Below are 24613 nucleotides of genomic sequence, written 5' to 3'. Positions count from 1 at the left end.
GCAGCATGTAGAAAAACCAGTTTGGCACTGCCTTAAGAGTTATAATTGTATACAATACACTACCACAGAAGACACTAACTGGATCACAATTCAACTTTATTACCTGAAGAAGTACTTCGGCTGGGTTCTCCACGCTTTAACTGATCAATCCTAGATTTTCTTTCTCCTGGGATTTCCAGGCTTTTTGTTTTTTCTCTGTCTCTGGAGCCACTGTGCAGCACTCTTTTCCGACTGCCCTGGTCATCCCCACTTCGATGAGCAGAATCATTAGATGGGGAGCGCAGGCGACCAGAGGTGTGGCTACGGTGACTTCGGTTGCTCCCAAGGCTGCTGCTCCTCTTCTGATCCACCAGCTTGCGATGTGGTGTATCTTCTAGGGTCACATGAGATGCTTCCACTTTCTCCACTCGTGTCCTATGGCACTTTCTATGTGAGTCTTCACTGGCATTGGCACTGGAGGTGGAGGCAGAGCTGGAAATAATGGCAGAGGAGGCAGCAACAACAGCCGAGGAGGCAAGAGCAGTGGCTGCAGTACTGGCAGCAGCCACGGGCGGTGGGGGAGGGAGAAGAGACGAGAGTGGGGAAGGGGTACTGCCAGGAGTAGCAGTGGCTGCAGTGTGTTCAGGTTCCATGCCCTCTGCGCGGTCAGGCACATCCTCATCCGACCAGTCACTAAAGGCTGTATCTTCTTTCTTCAGCGAGTCCTCGAGCAGGCCATCCTTGTCGGTGGAAATCTCAAGCAGTTCCTCCTTGATGGCCAGAGGGGGCGTGCGCGGGCCTCTCTTCTTCTTGTTCTGTGGGGCTGCCTCTTCATCAGAGACATCAGAATCACCTTTGGATCTTTTACGCTTTTTCTCAACGTTTTTCTTCTTCTGTCCTTTTTTGGGTGAAAATACTTGTGCATCTTCAGATGTCTCAAGGTTGCTCCTCTCTAGTCCGGCATCATCCTCCTTTTTCTTCTTAATAGGTTTCTTTGGAGCTTTTGCTTTTTTCTTTTCGTCGTGGGCTCGATCAGATCCATCGCGGTCACGGTCTTCAGGCTGGCGGTGGCTACTGAGGTCTTGTGCACGAGCTCTTGAGCTGTCCACGCTCTCTGCTGGCTCCCTCTGCCTATCACCAGAAGAAACCTTCTCTCTGAGTTCTTGCTCCTCATAGCGCCTTGAACTCTCCCTCCTTTCTGATTTACGATCCTCCTCTTTCCATCTACCCTGCCTGTCTTCTGGGAGGTGGGATGGGCTGAGAGAACGAGAATCTTGTGGTCGTACGACCTGGCTCAAGAGTCTATGTTTTTCATCTATACAAAAAATAAAAGCAGTTACATCTCCATTAGGTCAGTAAACAGAACATCATATTTAAACTACAAACTCACTTTTCAGTTCAAATTTTTCAAAATGGCAATAAAAATAAAAGTACATCTCTAACTACCAAAATGAGGAAAAGATAGTGGTTTCTTTACTCACACAAGCACACATTTAGCAGTATGGGAAAGGAGCATTTTCAGAAGTCTGACACATCAGTTACAGTCAGTGTCAAAGATGGGTTCATGCTACAGTGAGCATGCTCAGCAGAAAAGATACTCACTTTTGTCATCCCCACTGTGGTAGGCATCACTGTCGGGAGAATGCTCCCGCCTGCGCTTGGGGGACTGCCGGGGGCTGGGACTCCCTTCGTTTCTGTAACGTTTCCTAAATTTGGACAAATACAAGTTATAAAGCTGCACAGGGGAAAAGAGTCCTCTGTACTCTGCTCTTCACCTGCTTTTCTTGACTCTAAGTAGAAGAAGTACAACCACAGAAAATAAGCACCCAGAGCGGTGCTCACAAAAGGCAGTTCGCTACAATGTAAAACTGAGTTAAAACCCACAGGGGCTGTTCCCTCATCACACACACGAGACACTCAAGGGAAACCTGCCAGATCTAAAATCAATAAAATAATGTACTCTATAATACAACTTGGCAATTTTATATGTTTCATGCCGAAAAGAGGGGTAAGAAAAATCTCGAATCATTTTAGGAGTTAAAAAGCTGTGAGTCTGACTTATAGCCACATTACTTTCATGTAACCTAAGTAAGTTCCGTGAGGTCCCCAAATCTTAGTTCTGCCATCTGAAACTGGGGGAAAAAAGCAAAAGCCCTTCTCTTCAGACTAACGTGAGTTAAATTAGTTCAGAACCATGTGGGCACATTGTGGAAACACTATAAAAATTCCCTTTTATCATCATAGAACTAAATCACTTGCTTAATGGTAAATCAAGAGATAACCCAGGTACTTGCTGTATGTGTTATTGTAACTAACCTTTAGCTGAGCTGGAGCGTACACACCTGGGGCAGATTATCCTAGTGCTTCCTCACATGCTCATCAAGTCTGACCTTTTAGTCACGAAATCTAAATTTCTAAGAGTTAACACTGTTTCTAGATACCAGGGCCAAAAGCTGAGAAAGTAGAATAGCTCCTTACGCAGATGAGTGAACACAGGAGTGGGGACAGCCCCAGGAATAGCGTGACAATTCACAGGACCCAACTCTACCTAGAGCTGGCCTGTCTCCATACTGTTTAAATTTGGGTCGGCTCGGACTTGTTATACACAAGAAAGTGGACTGTAAGTCACACTGTATGAACACGGAGGACTCGAGGGCTTTGGGGTTTCAGCGTCTGGACTCATGGCCGCCTAAGGGTCATGTGGAGGAGAAATAAGACACTGGGATTGCTAGACCTGTGATGAAGGCTGGGCCCTCCAGGCCTTGGTGAGCGTTTAAGTCAACGGCAGAAGCACCAACAGTGCTGAGTGACCCCAGCAGGAGACACCCTCTGCTGAGCCCACTGAAAGAAACTGTTAACACAGCAAGGGGTAGCTGATGGACTAGGATAAAGCAGAACTTAAAACTTGAGAAAAACCATTTAAATTACTTTTAAGAAAACCTGAAATTAGAATAATAAAACAAACACTATGGTAATTCAGCAATCCTACAGAAAACAATGTTTCCCCATTTTTTTTTTTAAAGTTGTAGGTCAGTTCAGAGAACCGAGATGAGAAAGCAGTGAGAAGACAAAGTTATTAGTCTCATTTAACTATTTCTGGTTACAGGTAGCAGCATTCCTAACTTTTTCTTTTCAGTTTTTGGGTTGGTTATATATAAAACAAGAATCAAAAACATTGCTATTGTAAGACAGTAGACACACGAAAAAAATATTAACCAAAGCACAAAACCACATGAAAGACTTAAAAATTTTAATCTTAGGAGACAGAACTAAAAAGAAATGTACATTTGCCTACAATGTCTGAAGTTTGCATTCATTATTCTTAATGCGGAGAGAGGGAGACAGAACAGAAATAGACAAATATGGAAAAATATAGCCCTGGAATCCATACATAGAACTCAGAACTACATTTCTAGACAACTACAAACATTTTAAACACCAAATAAATATATGTACACGAATAGGCATGAGCACACATGAAGTGACTGCGTTACAGGAAGTGGAGAGGAGCAGGAAGGACACTGGGCTCTACTGACACTCAGTCCCGCCCTCCTTACTTGGCTTTTCTCTCCTCGTGGCCTTCTCTGAGGCTCCGGTCCTCCCGGACGTCCTCGCGCTTCTCCCGGCGGTCATCGCGTCCCCTGTCTTTGTCTTCCCATTCTCTTTGCCGGTCTCGCTCTTTTTCTCTTTCTCTTGCCCTTTCTCGCTCCCTCTCTCGTTCTCTCTCACGCTCCCGTTCCCGTTCTCTTTCCCTCTCTCTCTCTTCTCTTTCTCGTTCCCGTTCTTTTTCCCTCTCCCGTTCCCTCTCTCTTTCTCGCTCTCGATCATGGTCACGATCTCTCTGCTCTCGCTCTCGTTCTCGCTCCCTCTCCCTCTCTTTCTCTCTCTCTCTCTCCCGCTCTCTAGCTCGCTCTCTTTCTAGTTCTCTTTCTCTTTCTTTTTCTCGCTCCCGATCTCGCTCCCGCTCTCTCTCGCGCTCCCTTTCTCGCTCTCGGTCCCTGTCCCTGTCTCGAACGCGCTCATCTCTTCTCTCATCCACTCTGTCTACTCTCCGCTCCTCTCTTCTGTCATCACGCTCAAGCTCCTCACTCCTTCCCTGATGTCGAATAGGTGAGCTTGGTCTTTGATCTACAATAAAAATCAAGTTTGTCAGTGACTGATTTGTCAGATAACCTGTAGGCGGTCTCACATTTTATCTGAATAGAGTGTCAGGCTACAGTAGGAACAAATTATAGATCAGGTACTGAACTTACTTTTAACTTCAACGTCTAACCTTTAAACACTATTTGCTTAACGATGATGTTCACTTGCCCTCTAGCGACCCTTTCTGCTTCCCACCAATCCCTACCCTGAACTGATGTATCTTTGATTCCACTCTATATGCTCCTACCCTGTCTGCAGCCCACTACTTCAACCCCACTTTCTGTCACGTCTGTCCCCAGCAGGACCTGAGAACATGGTGGTAAAGGATAGGGCAGGAGGTGTAGAACACAGGAGCTAACGGAAAAGGAACTCCCTCCAAGTTACACCTCCAGTATAATACAAATATATACAGACCAAAGTACAGGTGTGAGAAAATAAGGAACAAACAGAAGTTTAAAACTTGTGGCTGCAATATTAATTTCTAGAAAGCTGGAGTTAGAGGTACTGATGCCCCCAAACCTTAAAATAATCAAATTTACAAAATGACTGACTCATTGCCTCTCACATATTTCTCTCTCCCCAGTCTTCACAAAAAACCCTCAAAGAAACCGAATACATGCAGCTCAAAAGCCTGGATGAACAGGAAACTAGTCTGGGATCAAAAATGTGCACGGGGGTGCGGCACAGGCCTTCTCTGAAGAGACAGCCCCTTTCAACAGCAAACATGGCGATGTGACCTAGATACTGCAACCCAGAAGACTACTTTCTCTATAATAATGTCTACTGACACTGTAATCGCAGAGATTACGTTCATACTTCATAATGTCTACTTGCTGATTAATCAGTAAATCATGCTACAGCATGTTCAATGGGTTGACAACGAGAATGTCTAATCATTTTAGAATATTTCTAGGTTTAATTTAGTAACTTGAACTTGCCTTATCCCTGGCCGCATTAAAAAAAAAAGAAAAAGAAAAAAGCTAAAAAGTAACATTTGTCTACATTTACTCCTTATGAGTTTCTAGGTCCCTTTAAAAGTTCATAGATTTTTCAAGCTCAAACACAATGAAATCCTACTCAGTCTTTACTATCCTTTCTATAAAAACTTAGCAGCTTTGGTGTAGAAGCGATTCTGGTAACTTTGCCAGAGTTAATCAGAAACACTAGAACCAAAAGTCTGCTTTCCTCACTCCTTTCTCCTTTTGCTGAAATTCATTACAACTTTAAATAAATCTACTGCATCATAACTTTTTTTTCCAGCAGACCCACATTTGGGGGAAATTTCTAGTTTGGTGATTATAACCAAAATCACCATTATGAAGTAACCTGAAAGGCAACAACACCGCACCCAATATGACAATTTCCCAGTAGTTCCTCTCTGTGACCCGACACAGCAGCACCAGAAGCTCGAGAGTCCAGTCACTTTCTTAGCAGATAAAACCTTTATGACCCCAGCCAAAATTTCCCATCTTAAAGGAAAATGCAAAGGTTCTACAAGTGCCACAGCACCACGCCAAACTGGCATCCTGTTCTCGCCCCTAAAATGTCCTTTTCAAAGATGCGTTTCTTCATTGCTTCCCAGTCCCATTCTATACAGCACACTGATTTCATCCTAACACTTTCTTTCTCGGCCCCATCTCTACAGCTGCTTCATTCCTGCAGAACTTGTTCAGCTCTTGTCAGGTGATGACATCATCAACAGTCCAATGGGTCAGTGTCGGCCGTCAGTTCCCCAACTGGATGGTGCACGTTTCTCACAAAAACCCAGACAGACCCATGTGCTTAAAACCAGTTGTCTGTAGCCAGTAAGAAGCACTGGAATCTGACCATTCCAGTCTGGCCTAGAGGTTTTTATAGCTGTGTAGAGTCCTTGTTGTCTTTTCCTCCAGCTGTTCTGCTACCTAGTACAGAAGCCCACACTGCACATTACTTAATGTTTGCTTCTTGGGAACAGACAAGTCTCTTTTGGCCTGTATGGCTACTTACTTCATCAATACCAATTCTACACTTTCCCATTGTTCCTTCCAGCGAGCTTACACAATTTCTGGGCTAATAAAGGCAACACCTCTTTACTTAAGAGAGCTTTCTCAGCATTCCACAGAGTTGTTACTTTACCTAACAGAACTTTCCATAGTCCTGGCAATGACCCCATCTCAGCAGTCTGTATATATTGTACTCAGACTATAAAACTGAGAACTAAATACGTCTGGGCATACGTCAGCATACTACAGTCACACCAGTCTTCTTTTGTACTCTGGGACATGACAGAGTAGTTACTTCCCATCTCAGGGTTTTGTACCTACACTTTATTCTCAATAGAATCTGTTTTCACTTTGCAAAGCTAGGTGCTTCCCTTGTCCCTTTACACCTCTACGTAAACATCTTTCCTTGATGTCTAATAAACACTCTAAAGCAGATGGTATCACAGACACTCTGTTCTGCATCTAACCCTGATGTATTTCCTAGTAATCCTGCTTCAAAACTGATTTAAAGATCATCCAATAGATTATCAGGAAACTTCTATTTAAGATGTACAAAAGAAATTATGTAGCGAGTAAGGATTCTCAGGACAGAATAGGAACATCATGCCTTTCTGGGTGATCCCCAGCCCAAGTAGCACCATACTCCCCGACCCCTTTCTCAATTCCCTCGCTCTCCCTTCCTTCCACCGCCTCCCCCACAGCTGATCTCTGACACTCTTTGTAAAATTACCAACAACAGTTAATTACTGATTAGCCAGGACATACAATAACCCACATGCATTGGGGAACCCCAGCTCCTCAGATCCGTTTATTAGGCACTGGTAGCTATTTACATAATCTCTCTTGCACCACACAAAGATTATATGAATAGCTTCAACTATGGAACCAAGTACAGAGTTTAAATCATATATGTTAGCAGTGACTTGGAACAGATTTGAAGAACAATCCCCCAGCTGTTGAGTACTAAAGGGCACACGGCTGCTGACCAACCTCGCTCCCGGTTGTCCCGACGGTCTCTTTCTCCATGCCTTCTCTCAAAGGAAGCATCCCTGGCTTGATCGCGAGTGTCTCTCTCAGGGTATCTGTCTCTCTCGGGATAGCTGCTCCGAGTTTCCCAGCTGTCATGGTAGTTGCTGCTGCTACTGTGGCTATCCATTTGGGAACTTCTTGTGCCTCGACTTCCTACACAAAGGATGTTCAAAAATATTTAACAGATACATTTTATGCAACAAGTTTATCAGTCACAATCTTTATTCAAAGCAGTATAAAGTTTTACATTTTTTAAAATTCTAAAATGTTATAAACAATGTTGAAAAAACAAAACAACAAAAACACTATGTGGGTCAGAGAACCCAAGTTGTCTAAAGACTGACTACAGCATAGTAAGTAAAGCCATAGTTTGTCCTATCTATAAGGAAGCCATCTGATGGGAACAAAAAGCTGTAAGACTGACTTAAACTAACTCCCAAAACAGTAAGGAAAAAAATTCCGAAAACCTACTTCTTCATATTTGATACATCATGAAAAGTTGGAGAAAATGGGTATATATCTATATCTATATTATTTTAATTGTATGTTTATTATGAAAATATTCCAATATAGAACCAAGGAAATTTGATGAAATGAAATGGTAACCAAAATTTATTAAAAGATGTGGAAAGTAGGCATGGTTGAACAATTCTACAATCCCAGCTCCTGAGAGAATGAGACAGGAGGAACAGGAGAGCAAAGCCAGGCTACTGTGAGACTTAAGTCTCAAAACAAAACAAAAACCCAACAAAGAAAGATGTGAAAAAAAATGTTCATTTTTCTAAGTATTGTAATTCGTAACAGTCAACACACTGGAAGGTACCTGAACTCTCAGCAGTGAAGAGTTAAACAAACGATGTAAATCTACCAATACACTTGGCCAGAAAAAAGGAAAAACTGTCAACAGATTGGAGGTACCCCAGGAAGACTGTGCTAAGTGAAAACAGCCAGTGTCAACAAAATGCATACAGCATGACTTCATTTATAAAACATTCAAGAAACAAAATAATCAGTCAGAGGTTATAGGAGTCCAGGATGCGGGAGGAATGGGTGTGGCTACAAAGGAACAACACATGGGACTCTTTCAGCAGTGTAATGATTAACCTGATTAGAAGGCAGTATGACTTTTCATGTAATAGTTATGTGCACACTCGCACATGTACACAGGCTTTGTGGCCACGATACTTTCTTCTTCTTTTGATGATGTGCTAGGATGTTAACACTGGCAAGGCCAGTGCACAGAAGCTTCCCTTTCATTTCTTTGCAATAGCCTATGAATTTTTGATTCCTTCCAAATATATTTTTAATATTTATTTATTCAGGTTTTTCAAGATAAGGTCTCTCTGTATAGTCCTAGCTGTCCTAGAACTCACTTTGTAGACCAAGCTGACCTCAACCTCACAGAGATACACCTGCCTCTGCCTCCCAAGTGCTGGGATTAAAGGTGTATGCTACCACTGCCAAGCTGACCTCAACCTCACAGAGATACACCTGCCTCTGCCTCCCAAGTGCTGGGATTAAAGGTGTATGCTATCACCACCCAGCTGTGATTTTTAAAACTTAAATATGCATAAAATTTTAAAGGGAAAAGGTATTAAATAATATGCCAAATATATTTTAAATAATATGCCAAATATATTTCAAAGAAAAATTCAACAGCTTTTCACGATGTTGCAAAAATTTCTAATATTTACATGAAAAAGTAAAGGACGAAGAAAAGTCTAGAAACTAGGCTTAATGGTACATGTCTATATTTCCAATACTAGAGAAAGAAGGGCAAGGAAGATCTCAAGTTCAAGACCAATCTAGGTCATATGACAAAATCAAAACAAATAAACAGAAAATTCCCTGAAACAACAGCCAAGACAATTATAAAGAAGCCAAAAGACCTTCACACTTAAATGTGTTTCCCCAAAAGGACTACAGCATCAAGCCAGAGAGATGCACAGAGAGATAGGAGTCTGTGATGCTTGGGAAGAGGTTAGAGGAGCAGGTCGGGAAGTATTAAATGATTAAATCTCAGTAGTTGGGAGACAGTCACAAATATTTCACAGTTCTTTAGATTAAGAAAATGATACAATATGGTTTGAAGCAAGTAATAACTGAATACATAAATCAATTACTTTGGCATCAATTTTGAAAATATGTCATTTTAACTTTACTTGAATGAACATTTGATCACATATACACTAGTTAATTAGAAATTATCTTCTTGTGATTCTGTTGTATTTGTATCAATTTTCATAGTGTTCTACATTACTCAATACAGTAGGATGACTATCCAAACACTACTTGTTAGTAATTAGTTTTTTCATTCAAGTTGGTAATTCCAATGTGGAATTAAACTGACTGCAAATTACTCTCACAAAACGCTAATGATAGATGTACATAATAAGACATTTAGAAAAGAAACCTAAAGAAAGTTAATGTTTTCTATATGAATATTCAAGATACAGTTCATTAACATGCCAAAAACCTTACCCTTTTCAGGCAATTCTGGACCTCTCCCCCTACTTCTGCCCATCCTGTCATTTCTAATTTCATTTCGAGACTCATTTCTAGAGTCATTCCTTAGCTCAACTCGAGAACTCTCTTCTCTCAGGTGGTTTCTGCCATAACTGCGGGCTTCTTCCTGGTACACATCCTCCTTCCGGTGACCATCGCGTGCATCTCGAACATCTCGAGCATCCCGGGTTTCCCGAACATCCCGGATTTCCCGAACATCCCGAGCATCTCGAACATCCCGCACATCGCGAGTATCACGAGCATCACGAACATCCCGAACATCCCGAACTTCCCGTGCATCCCGAACATCTCGAATTTCCCGAGTATCCCGAGCTTCACGGTCTCTGTAGTCATGTACATCCCGAGCTGACCGTGAATCTCTGGGATCACGGCTCTCCTTGGTATCTCTGCCATAGTCCCTCATCTCTCTGGAGTCCCGGATGTCTCTGGAGTCTCTCAGTTCCCTGCGGTCTCTAGTATCTCTCCGGTCCCGGCTGTCTCGAGGTTCTCTGTCATCCCTATGGTCATGTTCTGACTCTCGGTCTTCTCTGGTTTCCTTTTCTCTATCCCTTTTGCCTCGAGTTTCTGTAACACAGTTTAGGAAACAACTCTAATCCTGTTCACCATTTCAGGGAACTAGATGATACATGTCACACATAGCATTTAAGATTTATTACAAAAAGAGATTCATGTTAGAAAAATTAAATGACAAAATTAAACCAGATGTGATGGCAAATGCCTGGGGCTGCTGGACAATCAGTGAGCTGAGGTTCAGTGAGAGAGGGTCTCAACAATAAGGACGACACCAACATACGCACACTCTGCTCCCAACTGCACACATATGTGCACACACAGGTAAACATGTATGCATGCAGACAGTACAACACACAAAGCACACAAAGAGATGAGGGTTATTACTCTATAAAGCATCTAGCCTGAACTGGTGACCCATACCTAGAAACTGCAGGAGTTGGCCGCCCACCTGAGAGCTTCCCCTGGCCTTGCCCTTTATCACACTTTCAGCTCTTATAAACTTGGGTAAATCATCTGCTGCATTCTTTACTTTCACCTTCCTTGGGTTGTCTGTCTGTCTGTCCTGTGCTGGGGACTAATCTTCGCGGTCAGGCAAATACTAGGCCAGTGCTCTGCCACTGAGCCAAGTCCCCAACTCATTTTTCTCCTTTTTTTTTTTTAAAGTTACGTAGAAAGCAATACATGAACACTCAAACAGCCAAAAGTACTCATTAAAAGAGCTTAAAAGGTACCAACTTGCATACTTAATACTTTACATGACCCAGTCAAGATGTCACAGAAGACTCAATACAATACAACACTCTTCTATTCCTCATGTAATGATAAATATGGATATGCAATTTTAAGATAAAGTACAAGAACTCTGAGAAACAAAAGCTCAAACACAGAGCATACCTTCCCTCCTCTCATGACGCCGATCATGTGACTGTGAAGTGCGCTCATGATCATGCCTCCCTTTCTCTCTCATTGGAGAGCGATGTCTTGGGGGACTCTGCTTCCTCTGAGGAGAAGACAGACAATGTGTTGGGTAAGGAGAGGCGGACCGCCGTAAAGAAGGAGTTACCGTCCGCTGGTAGGATGGAGAGGGAGTCCTTTTCCGACGAGGAGAAGGTGAATGTCTCTGAATAGACGATCCTGACTGTGAGGAGGAGGAGTGGTGTCTAGAAGACAGCGGAGAATGGTGCTGTCCTGGGGAGGAGGACCTGGGAGCAAACACAAGAATCTTGTTTAAGAGTTTTCAATTCCAGCCATGGAAAGTCCTTAAGATGAGATATAAAATGAAAGCTGGAAGTACAGGCAATAACCCAGAATAAACTTTAATTCACAATGCTATAAAATTACAAGGGCACTGTCTTTTAAAGATGTAAGTGATTTATGAGCCAAGTGCAAACAAAAGCTCTAGAAGAAATCTTGGAGATGAACCTACAACCGTCACTTTACTAAGCCAGAATAATCCCCAACTGCGTTCTGTGTCTTTATACCCACAAGGGCAACAGACAGAGACCATTACAGGAGACCACAACCAATCAAAATGCAGAACTGTGGAGCCTGGTCCCAATAGATACATTCACAATACAACTCCTGCACCTAAGGCTCAGGAAACAGTGGAAAAAGCCAGAGGATCAGGAAGTTTGCTGTGAGACTGGATCTCTTGGAAATGTCAGAAGCTAAACCCAGGAAGTCTCACCAACATGACTGTCTAAACACGAGCTGAACAAGGATGACACCAAGAGACATGCTAACGTGGATGGGGTGAGCTCATGAGGCCTCAAACCTAGACAAAGAATTACCGGCACTAACAAATACTCAGAGCAGGAGAAACAGCCTTCCCTAAGAGCATATCAGTTGGTCATCCAATATCAAATGGTCAGCCCTGGAAATATACAGGCAATAACACTATACAGACTAAAAAGGTTGTGTTTATGTAGTTAGGAACATGCATAAATTTGAAAGAAAACAAGGAAAAGTACATGGGAGGGTTTGGAGACAAAAAAGGGTAGGGAGAGATGATTTAATTATATTATGATTCCTAAAACAAAAACAAAATAAATATTTAAAAATAAAAAGTGAAGAATGACTGCCGCTGAACTTCAGTTCTCAATTTCTTTCTAGGTTACACTTAGAACTGACTCAAGAGGTCCTCTCAAGGCTGGGGCCTCGGTTCTGGCAACATGGCTAAACGTACCAAGAAGGTAGGGAGCGTTAGGAAATATGGGACCTGCTATGGTGCCTTCCTACGGAATATGGTGAAGAAAATTGAAATCAGCTAGCATGCCAAGGCACTTGCTCCTTCTGTGGCAAGACCAAGATGCAGAGAGAAGTTGCTGGCATCTGGCACTGTGGTTCAGCATAAGAACAGTGGCTGGAGGGACACAATCAAGTCTGCCATCAAAATACTGAAGAAACTGAAAGACCAACAAAAAATGCTACCATTTGAGACAGGCCTATTCTGCAATAAACTGTTTAATTTACATTTAAAAAATGGATTTAAGGGTATCTATAATATTCTTTGATGATCAGCTCAAAGAATACACACACAAAAGTCCTAGTTAATCCACAGTATCTTTTAAAAATACCACGTAGTACATTTCTACTAGATCTTGGTGCCTAAAAGGAAAACTACAGTTTAAGCTTAAAATAATCAACAGTACATTAAAGCTAAAATACTAATCTACTGTCAAATAATGACTTTATTATCTTAGCTATATTTTCTTCTCATACATTCTTTTAAGTTTCAGAAAATGCTCATTTAAAGAGTCTTCCATTTTCTTCTCCTCTATTACGTTAAAAGTCAAAGACCAGCCAGGCATGATAGCCCACACCTTTAACCTCAGCAGTCAGGAGGCAGAGACAGGTGGATCTCCGTGAGTTCAAGACCAGCCCAGGATACAGAGTGAGCTCCAGGACAGAACTATTTAATAGAGAGATGCTCTTTTTCGTTCACCCCCCCCCCCAAAGCCAATGACCAAGAAGAGAGAGAAAAAAAATTGCAATCAAGACAGGAAGTGGCAGCTATGGTTGAGAGCCTGAATGGACCCGAATCTCCACTTGCACTGTTTATATAAAAGGTTTGAGCTAAGTAATGAAACTGGCTTGCTCTAAAATATAATAGAACTATATAAGCATTTCCACTGAAAATAGGAGGTATGAATCTAGCCAATTCTAGAGCCTAATCCCAAGTTTCTGCCATTTTGGTAGAAAAACAGCGTTCATAACTTTTGCTTAGTTTTAAGAAGTATTTTTTAATTTAGTCCTGACTTGAACCCAATGAAGTGTATTATGGTTATTTTGCAGCTGAATAAATGTCAAAGACCAAATAATTTGCTTAGGATTTTGTATCAAAGCAATTTACTTGATTGTAAAATGTTTGTCCTGATCACATAACTTCAAAAGTTTGATTACATGGCGCACGCCTTTAATCCCAGCACTCGGGAGGCAGAGGCAGGTGGATCTCTGTGAGTTCGAGACCAGCCTGGTCTACAGAGCTAGTGCCAGGACAGGCTCCAAAGCCACAGAGAAACCCTGTCTTGAAAAACTAAAAAAAAAAAAAAAAAAAAGAAGACTGGCCACTCTCTTAAGAAGCCCACACCTCTCACAGAAGAGGGTTGTATCCTTTTCCCTTGCCATTCTCTCCTTTACTAAACCCTCCTTTGCAGGGGAGGGATTCATGAGATGACCAGAGCAGGACCGAGTAACTTCCTCTATCAATCCCTGCCTTACTGCCTGGACACGGGTCTCTCACTGAACTAGGTTAAGGCTAACTGACCAGCTAGCTGTCAGGACCCATCTGTCTCTACCCAGCAGTGGTGGACTACAGATATGTGTAGCCTTTATCTGCACTTGAGAATTGAACTCAGGTACTCTTGCTTGCAGACCACCACACCATCTCCCTACTTCTTAAAATCTTTATAAATTCTGTTTGAGAAAGAGAGAGAAGACAGAAAGAGACTGAGATCCCTGAAAAGAAATATGCTTTTTCAAGGGAAGCATTAAATTTACAGAGGAATTAATCTGAAAAACAATCAAGAATGAATCTGGCTCTCATCAAAGTTGTATTTCACAAATTTTAAAACAAGGAAGAAAATGAACATATGAAACACTTCAATAAAGCACTAGCAAAGTAATTTGAACAGCATGTTAAAAGTGCACATACCATGACCACATGAGTTTATTCCTTGAATGCAAGGGTGGTGTAACATTTTGAAAAATGAGTAATAAAATATATCACATTAACTAAAAGAAGGAAACAATCACTCATACATACTAATTCACAAAAATATCTGACAAAATTCAACAGCATTTACCAGTACTCAGTAGAGCTGAGCATGGTAGCACACACCTTTAATCCCAGCTGCACGAAGGAGGCAGAGTTTAAGGCCTCTGCCAGTTCCAGGCCACCCTAGTCTACATAGCAAGCTCCAGGACAGTTAGAGCTACATAGTGAGGCCCTGTTTGAAATAATGATAATAATAATCAATAAGCCATTTATGAAAAGCCCACTGTTAACATACTACTTAACAGAGAAAGATGGAGGCTTTTCCTGTAGACAAGGATGACAGCAAGGATGCTCTTTCTATTCAACATAGTTTGCAATATATTAGCCAGAAAAATAAATAAACATCCTCTAAAAGGGAAGGAAAGTAAAAATATTTGAAGATGACAATATCCTGCACATAGGAAACCTAGATTCTCCAAAAACAAAACAAAATCCTTTTAGAATAAATGAGTTCAATAAAGTTATAGGAGAAATGATAAAAAACATCAATTATACTTTTATACACTACAATAAACAAACTAAAAAGGAAATTAAGAAAATATACTTATAGCACATCCAAAATAATATATTTAGGAATATTAAAAGACAGTAGTAAAAGGCTGTTAAAAAGAACAAAATAAAAAACAAGAGATTTATTAAGCTACCCACACTATAAAAGCAATCTACAACCAATGCCTTTCAAAATTCCAACAGCTTTTTTATTTTTACAAGAGAAAATTTGTATCCTAAAAGTTATGAAAACCTAGGGGAATTCAATAAATAGCCAAAGCAATTTTTAAAAAGATTGAAGTTGGAGGTTTCACTTTCAGAATTCAAAACATAGTACAGAGATATATTTAAAAAGCACAAAATTGTATTTATAGCGACCATCCTAGTGGATTTGAGTGTTATCTCATACACATACATTTGTGTGTGGAACACATACAAAACCATGCAGTAGAATAAGTAAGTGCTCATAAGCAAACACTCAAACACATGCTCAAATGACCTTCCACAAAGAGGTCAGAATTAATTAAAGAGGAATAGTTATTTCAACAAATGTGATGGCAAACTCAATCTCCACAAGACCTTTCAAATGCACATATCAAAACAATATAAGCCTCAAAAGAAAGCAGCAGAAAACTTTATATACTGGACTTGGCAGTATTTCCTGAAGAGATATTTATAGACCCATGTTAAAACAGTCCTATTTAAAAGTAACCCAAAGGTGAAACATTCTCCATGAAGGAACGAATAAACGAAGTATGATTTGCACCATATAAAATATTACTCAGCCTTATGAAGAAGAAAAATATGCCACATGCTACAATATGGACGAGCTCTCCAGACATTATACTAAAGGGAATATTCTAGTCAAATACTGCATGATTCTACCTATGAGGAGTCAAAGCCATGAAATTCACAGAGACACCAGAATGGTGTGTGGGAGAGTACCGTGTGATGAATGCAGTTTCAAATGTACAGAATGACATTCTGAGGATGTGTCTCACACTGCCATTCATACATGCAACTTTACACATCTAATATGGCTATCATTTCCCACTTCCACTTAAAGTAAATATACTAAAATAATTTGATGTTAAATTAACATATATCTCACGACTCACTGTAGAAACTATTAAACAATATATACAGTTGAAACAATAATAATTGTAAAAAGCCATTCACCTATGCCCCACAGCTTCTGCACGGTCAGGAGTATTGGTTTTACATAAATATTGACTAAACAATTCTACTTACCTTGGCTTGTCTCTTTTTTCTCTTTGCCTTTCAAAATCCCGTCCTCTGTCCTTTCCATCTCTTGGTTTTTCTTCTATCCTGTCTTTTACTTTATACTTTTCTTTGTATTTTTTCCCCAGAATGATATCTTCCAGTATAGGAGGAGGTGGACTAGGAGTACGTGGCCCTTTCTTTTTACTTTGGTTGCTCTTTGAAGTCCTGAAGGTATATAAAACTACAGTTAGAAGTCTCAATATTTCTGAAACCCCACCTGGATATTTTAAAGTGCTTCTTAAAAAGCAGCAACCCTCTTTTCAATTACTTGTCCTTTTACTATGCTATATACTAACAGCCAATATGCAGGGGGAAAGTGAGAAGGAGCAAAGAACTTATTTACTGTTTTTTTTCTAAACAATGCTTGTAGATGATGTCATTCCAAAGGGTAGTTTCTAAGAGAAGTTAGGAACAGTGGAAGAGTTTCAGGAAAAGATATAACATTATAAAAACAACGGCTAAAGCTGCATGTTTTTAGCCCATATAGAAACATAGATGAAAAAGGTGAGCATCATGAGGTGCAATGATGCATGCCTGCAACCCCAGCACCTGGGTGCCCAGGTGATGATGCATGCCTGTAACTCCAGCACCTGGGTGTCAAGGTGATGCATGCCTGTAACTCCAGCACCTGGGTGTCAAGGTGATGTATGCCTGTAACTCCAGCACCTGGGTGGCCATGGTGATGCACACCAGCACTGGGGTGACTGAGGAGAGACTGCTGTGAATTCAAGGCCACCCCGTGCTTCACAGAATTCTAGGTCAGTCATAACCACAAAGCAAGAAATACAAAAGGAAAAATACCATCCAACATAACATTATAAAGACCTTTAACACACTTCAATACCTCTCTGTCTCTTCCTTTTAATATCTAGTCATTTAAAACTAGTTAGCCATGTACCAAAAAAATGAAGCTGAAATTTTATCTTGGATCACATACAGAAATTAATTCAAACTGTATCAAAGACCGAAACATACAAATTTAAAATTCTTGAAGAAAACATGAAGGATAAACACTTCACTTGGCAATGGTTTCTTGGCCACAACACCTGTGTTGCAGAAAAGCAACAGGTGCGACTACAGCAAACAACATTCAGTTGCTTCTTCCAGAATCTCAAATTTGTCTTCAAGTTGGGTATTTTTAAGTCACAACCATTCTACTAATTCCATATTTAATCATTTCAATGTACATGAAAATCTTTCCTCCCAAAAATGTCTTTACACAGACTTTTTCCAATTTCAAAACAACAACAACAACAAAAAAACTAAACCCAGCAATGCAATATTCTCATGAATGTGCTAAGTTATGAATCTGTCTAAATTTATTCCTGTTTCTATGTGGACAATTCTGAATGCACCATCTGTTCAGTGGTCCAACGTTTTCTTAGGATTTTAAGGAGCCCCTTGACTTCACACTTGGAGTAGGTTTCAGTGGAGCTCATTTCACATGACCTTGAGTTTTCTGCAGTCCCAAGATTCACTGAATATATTATTATAATGGATAGCACAGTCCTCAGAACTGCTGGTAAGATGTTAAAAAGATTAAAAGCATAAAAGCATTTGACTCATGGTTACTCTTCAGAAAATTAAGCTCTCTTGGTCCATATCCCTCTGTTATTAATGTAGACAGGAACAGCCAGTTATATCAGTAAGAGATTCTTAAAATCTGATGACCAAATCCCTGTATCGTTGTCTTCTACCAACAACAGTGATAGCTGCAAACCTCATTACATCATGAGATTATAGAAACCTTTTACGCACAACATCATAATATATGCCTCTATTTCTAAACTTTTGCCCTCTTTAAAGAGAAACCAGACAATATTTGTCATTCATTCTAAGATTTTAGAGATGAATATATGGCGGAATCCTTCATAAAAGTGTATTTCCACATTACTCCACATACATAATAGAGATAAGCTGCATGTTCACTGGTCTTCCTCCAGGCCCAGCACTAAACTCTCTACAGTACAGTTCTCTGAAATGACTCTTCAAGGATTTCCATATGCCAGGCTACTTACGCCACAGAGCTAAATAAATACAACATCCATTTATTTCCCTTATATATTCATTTCGTTCTCTCAATTTCTTTGAAAGGTCAAGAAAATTTCAACATGGTCCATGGGTACACGTTTGCCTACATGTGTGGAGGCTAGAGCTCAAGCTTACATGTCACCCTGCGAGGCTGCCCACCTCCGTTGAGGCAGGGTCCCTCATTCGCCTGTAGCTCATTGATGAGGCTAGACTGGCTGGCCAGCTTCCTTCCTACTCTGTCTCCACAGTCAGGAACTACAAACGCACACCACTATGCCCATCTATCTATGTGGGCTCTGGAGAGCACGCTCAGGCTCCATGCTTGCAGGTCAGCACTTCAGTGACTGACCATCTCTCCAGTCCAGAAACACCCGGTTTGATTCCACATGCCTGAGAAACTGCTGCTGTGTTAACACCAACATCTTAGGATTCAGCTGCTACCATAACCAGAAACGCCTTAAAGAACTTAATAAGGGCAACACCAATGTGCATGTGTGTGTGTGTGGGTGTGTATAAAATAACTACAGAAGAGTTTGAGAGAAGGTGGAAGGACATAGGAGAAGTTAGAGAGGGGAGAAGAAGAAACGGCACAAACACAGTAAACACATGTATGAAATTCTCAAACTTAAAAAGTAATAAAATTGGAATTTCTTCATATCACCTTTAAAAACACAGGGATGGAAAGCAAAATTATATTATACTGCATTGCTTTCCAAATAAGGAACTGAGCTCAGCAAGATTGTTCACCTTTTTAAAGTCTGCTGGGTATTCTTTTAGCAACATAATACACTATACTTCCTACTCAGGGCATAGAGTCCACTGTCTACCTTTATCATCTTTATATCACTTTGTAACTATTCTGAGCAATTTTAAACAGAGTTCATATTTTTCTTTATAAAAGTATCTAGACAGAAAACTTCACCCAAGTTAAAAAAGCAAATGGTCAAAACAGAGAATGCATTTGATTCAAAAATCACACTGTAATGTGCATCTCCAGATACTATCATACTGCATCCTAGAATGAGCATCAAAGAAAGCACCAGCTTTCAGAGAAAAGTATGACTTAATTTGCCAGTAATTACATCTATCTATTAAGCTAACCTAAAAAGATCAATGAGTCTGTCATTCAGTTGATTTACTAGCATTGGTTGAAATATCCTACTCAGTTTTAACAGAGAGTCCCGTCCTTGAGTTTGGTATGTCTTCCAACAGTTTATAGTATGACTCGACAATGAAATTAAAGTAAGCTACCTGCAGATTACAGATGTAGCTCAGTGATACAATGATTAATTATGTAGCAATCCAAGGCCCTCCATTAATTGTTAGAAACACACACACACACACATACACACATGACAGACTAAAGGCAATGTAAAACTGCACAAAGGCTGACAAGGTCCTTGCTGCATAAGCCGGTTGACCTGAGTTTGATCCCAGGAGACAAATGACCACCAGAAGTCGAAAGCTGTCCTCTAACCACCATATGCTTGGCATGCAGCGGTGTGAGCATGCTCACTCTCCTATACACAGTAAGAATAAATATTAAAATTAACATTATAATTGTGCGGGGTATGTTGGTACACACTCATGTGATCCCAGCACTTGGGAGGATAGATAATACCAGTTCAAGGAAGCTTCAAAGATAAGCCAGAGCTACAAAAGACTATCTCAATTAAAAACAAAAAAAGCTATACTTAATTTAGTGTTTTCCCTGTATTTTTATAATGTACTGTTTTACAGTACCTTCTGCTCTATATTTTAAAGGTACATCTTAAGAACAGCAACATACTGGAATATAGGAAATATAGCACTTAAACAAATGTGATAAAATTCAAATCAATAAATCAAAGGATGAGCTAATAGTAAAAGATTATATGAATAATGGGATAAAAATCAATCCTTTATATCTAAATAGTTATTAAAATTTCTATGAGGAGAATAAGCTTCAAGGAATGCATAACAGAAAGGTAAGAAAATAAAGGCAGCTTGGGCGATATAATCTATTGGACAAACGGATGAACTGAGAGGAAGAAGAGCAAGTCAGGATGGCTCACATCAATCTACAGGTCGCCCTCTTTCAGACCCCTCACAGGACTCAATCCCAGGAACAAAGAGAGGCTCCTAAGAGTGCTTGTTACAAAGCAAACGTTCTCAGCAAATGAGGAGCTGTGCAGAGAGAGAACAATGAACCATCAAGAGCCAATTTTCAAGAGGCTTAAATTTAATAAAGGTTGTAAAACGCACAGGCCAAAGCTGAAATATAATGGAAACAGCAATCAGGATGAACAGGAATCTACACCAATTCTGATGGGGAAAGAAACAATGTAGAGTAAGAAAAAATGAGGAAACCTAACAGAAAATTTGGAATTTAAATTAAAGCCTACAGGACTGAGTATTAGGAACTAAGCAGACAGGGCAGAATGAAATAAAAATATTAACAAGATAGAAAAGGTCAAAGCATAAATGTCATTCTTAAGGAGTTTGAGTTTCACTTTGAGGTGAGAAAAAGAGTTTCAACAGCATAAAATTTAACTGGAATTGTTCTTTTAAGATTTCTCTTACAGTATCTAAATTGGTCTGAGGTATTTGAGTGAAAATCTGTCTGCCTTGTTCAGAGGTAGGCACCATGTTACGTAGGCAGACAGATAAAGGAACTGAAGCCCGAGTTACGGTCTGAAAGCAGGAGATAACATGAGCTTTACTGTGGGGTCAGCTAAACAAGATTTGCCAAATAGTATTAAGGCATGTTTTTAGTTAAAAAAAAATAAAAAGTAGTATATGTACGTTAATTCAAACTTACATAATAGAAGAATTGTCTCCTGTCTTGTTCTTAGTCCTTAATGTAGTTATATTCATTATTCCTATTTTGATTTCTTTAGCTGACTGCTATATCACATACAGAGTATATCTAATCTATGCACATACTGCTGAGTGCATGCTCCTCTCATGACATGTAAACAGAGAAATAAACAGAACACTCCCTGTACATACAATGCTTACAAACTGTAAACAAAAACACGGGACAACAGAAAGACAAATATGTAGTAAATACTAAAAGCTAAAATATGTTAAGAAAAAAAAGCAACTTGAACAAAGAAAGTTGCAGGATGTATTTGTGTTCCAATTTGATATATAAAAATAGCACTTATAGACAATTCTCCTGAGTAAATTGGGACCATGGGGATGATGGGAAAGGGTAGGAGGGGAGGGGAGAGGAAGGGGGAACAAAGAAAAATATATAGCTCAATAAAAACAATTAAAAAACAGTACCTACTTTGAAAAGTGATAGATATTGTCTAAAGTATAAAAACACACCCATACCACACACACTATCCCAGAGTTGGAAAACTCCAGTGTGTGTATGTGATGTGGATATTTGTTTCCTTGTCTTTACGTCCGTAAGAAAGGGCTAGACTAGCACGGCAGAGTCACTCTACAACTGAGTAAGCAGTTCTGTTCGCAACACTAGAAACATCCTGCTCTCCGACACAGAAATCACCTACTGACCTCTGCTGGTCCAAGAGTGGAGAAGCCACCACAGCAGCCTTCCGCTCTTTCTTGCCAGATGAAGATGCCTTGGGGCTTGACTTTCGCTTTGGCGATTTACTGGACTTTCTCAGAGAAGGCGATGGAGACAATTTCGATCTAACCACTTCTGGGGAAACCTGTCAAATTAGTTATTAAGGCAATTCAGAAACTCACGGAACATAGATAGATAGATAGATAGATAGATAGATAGATAGATAGATAGATAGATAGATAGATAGATAGATAGATAGATAGATAGATAGGTAAAAATAGTTGTGGGGGAAAGATAAAAACCAGAGCAGTCCCATCTACCGACATGAGACCAACTCCAGAACTTATGTGTTACCTAAGCAGATACAGATATCAAAAAAGTACTTTAAAGTTAAAATTTTGAAAAATTTCCTCAGGAAAATCAGAAATTACTTCCAAATAAATTCTATTTCCACACATGAGAAAAGTAAACAGGACAATCTAGAAACATCAGGGGCCTGATATATGTAGAACACATTTTGTATCAGGCTGATGGGTACAGGCAATGGAGTGTCCGTTTGGTTCAACAGCAAAAACATTTTCCACTTAAAACATCATGTAAAGATTGATTAATTAATCTTTTATGGTGGCGCTGATACGTGGGGAGCTGAATAGTTTATCACTATGTTAGTATGAATTAAGCTACAGCTTGGAGTTGACCTCTGTGCTCAATACCCACAGCTATGTTAGCAATACATTCACTTCAATATACATACCTCCTTTTGAATGATAATTTCTTCTCTTTTATCCATGTTTTCTTGTTCCAATTTCATTAATTCTCTCTGTATTTTCTGTCGCTTCATTTCCAATGACAACTCATGCACATAATCATAATTAATATCTCCATTGTCAGAATCTTTAAAATACAAATTCCACTATTTGTTAGACACTATTATAATTATGTGTAGAGAATTAGACTTTTCGGCAAATTTTTATAGAACTTTTAAAAGTGTATTCTTTCATTAAAATAATATTTCTATGAAGAACTCAATTCCTTCTGAAAATCTAATATTACAGTTTCTATATTTTCTGAAAGTGTCTTATGGCTATCAGATGTGTGGGTTTTTGTTACAAGAGATTTTTAACAGCTAGAATTCAAGCTGGGATGTAGCAGTGATGGAGTATTTATCTGCTTATGGCCATGGCTCTGAGCCCCAGCACAGAAAAAAACTGGATGAAAGCAAAACAAAAGTCACAATTCAAGTACTAAACTATGCACCGAGGGCACCAAGGCCTTCAATTCTTCATACAGGATAAGAGGACCTGTGTCCCTGCTTTAGCCTCTTTAGTAAGGGAAGGTTAGGCCAGGAGTTTGGAACTTTAGTTCTCTAATTCTGCCCTTTTGATTGGGAGAGGACTGATTTGTGTCTAAAAGGAAAGGTAACTAATTTAACACTAATGTGTGATAATTTTGTTTCTTTGTTCTTTGAAACAGGGTTTCTCTGTTTAAGAGCCCTGGTTGTCCTGGAACTCACTCTGTAGACCAGGCTGGCCTTGAATTTACAGAGATCTGCCTGTCTCTGCCTCCGAAGTGCTAGGGTAAAAGGTGTACGTCTCCATGCCTGGCCCGGTCCCTGTTGCTAATTTAAGGAATTCTAGCATTTTTGTTTCAATTGACTTAGATTATCTTTTTATATCAGATCCAACCATTCATTCAATGGATCTAGTGTCACCAGTCTTTTCTGATGCAAAGGATACGGACTGTTTTTGCTTGTTTGTCTTTTGTTTTTAAAGAGTAAAGGGAAGGGGGTGTATGTTAAAAGATCTTCTATTGCAATATACAGTTGTTCTCAGTAGTTAGTGGCACTCAACCCCTCACCCAAAAAACCTGGAGGAAGGGATCCACTGACTTCCAGACTAATCCTTGACCATATGTGGCTTAGTCACAAGCCAATGTGCTTCCTGTACACCCTTAGCACTTTATAACAATTGCCACCCAAAGGTAAATAAATGAGAAATTGAAAAATAAAATCACTAAACACCGTTCACTTAATTACTTTAAACACAAGAAAATAGATTTCATTGCTGCGCATAGTTCAAATGCATTGCGACACCACTCTTCATCCTTGCCTGCTGTGGGGCTGCTAACTCTATGTCCACTGCCTGAGTGACTGATTCACCAGTAATGTATAGAGTATGACTCTAAGTCATTGGGAAAATATTATATATGGTGACAATAGTATATTTAACACAGCAGAAATATGGAACAAAAAGATGCCAACACAACAAAGAAAGGTTGACATTATTTAAATAGATTCTTATTAATTAATGGAAAAGATGATTGAGTAGATGGACAAAGTAATTCACACAAAAAAGATGTAAATGACATATAAATAAATCTAAATGTTTTGCAGAGCATTTTCATTACAGCATTGTTTGGTGAGGCACAGTAAGGGTATAGTGGTAGAATTGGAAGTTAGTACATCTAGCTATAAAATGATTTACTAATATGGGTACAAGTCTTTTTTGGAGGGTACAAGTCTTTTTTGGGGGGTACAAGTCTTTTTTGGGGGGTACAAGTCTTTTTTTGGGGTACAAGTCTTAAGAATATTCACACTCTTTAATACCAAAATTGTTTCTATTATCTAAAAATAGGTCTTAAAAACTATAAAAAGGATTAAAGACTAAATATTTGAGATTTCCTTGCTTTTCTGACACACTTTCACTTAAAGTCTTAAACAAATCTGAGTACAAAAATAAACAGAATTTGAGAAGTCATTGTTTTTTACTGCTGAGTAGTACTCTAATGTGTATATATTCCACACTTTCTTCATCCATTCTTCCATTGAAGGACATCTAGGTT

At 39.7% G+C, this 24613-nt stretch overlaps 1 protein-coding gene across 4 annotated transcripts in view; it reads right to left on the bottom strand.

Annotated features, from left to right (window-relative positions):
- Positions 1-24613, bottom strand: part of Zc3h13 (zinc finger CCCH-type containing 13) — a 65362-nt gene that overhangs the window by 10695 nt on the left and 30054 nt on the right. For all 4 annotated transcript variants that reach the window (XM_005355619.2, XM_026783210.1, XM_026783209.1 and 1 more), the window contains 9 exons: positions 22527-22666; positions 21760-21917; positions 16189-16386; positions 11067-11374; positions 9615-10223; positions 7095-7286; positions 3537-4107; positions 1582-1685; positions 104-1294 (listed from right to left, as the gene is read on the bottom strand). In XM_005355619.2, the coding sequence (XP_005355676.1) occupies positions 104-1294; positions 1582-1685; positions 3537-4107; positions 7095-7286; positions 9615-10223; positions 11067-11374; positions 16189-16386; positions 21760-21917; positions 22527-22666 (3471 nt within the window). The remainder of the gene's footprint in view (positions 1-103; positions 1295-1581; positions 1686-3536; positions 4108-7094; positions 7287-9614; positions 10224-11066; positions 11375-16188; positions 16387-21759; positions 21918-22526; positions 22667-24613) is intronic.

The sequence above is a fragment of the Microtus ochrogaster genome, chromosome 17, assembly GCF_000317375.1.
Source record: "Microtus ochrogaster isolate Prairie Vole_2 chromosome 17, MicOch1.0, whole genome shotgun sequence".
NCBI lineage: Eukaryota > Metazoa > Chordata > Mammalia > Rodentia > Cricetidae > Microtus > Microtus ochrogaster.
This window is presented reverse-complemented; position numbering and strand designations above follow the sequence as displayed.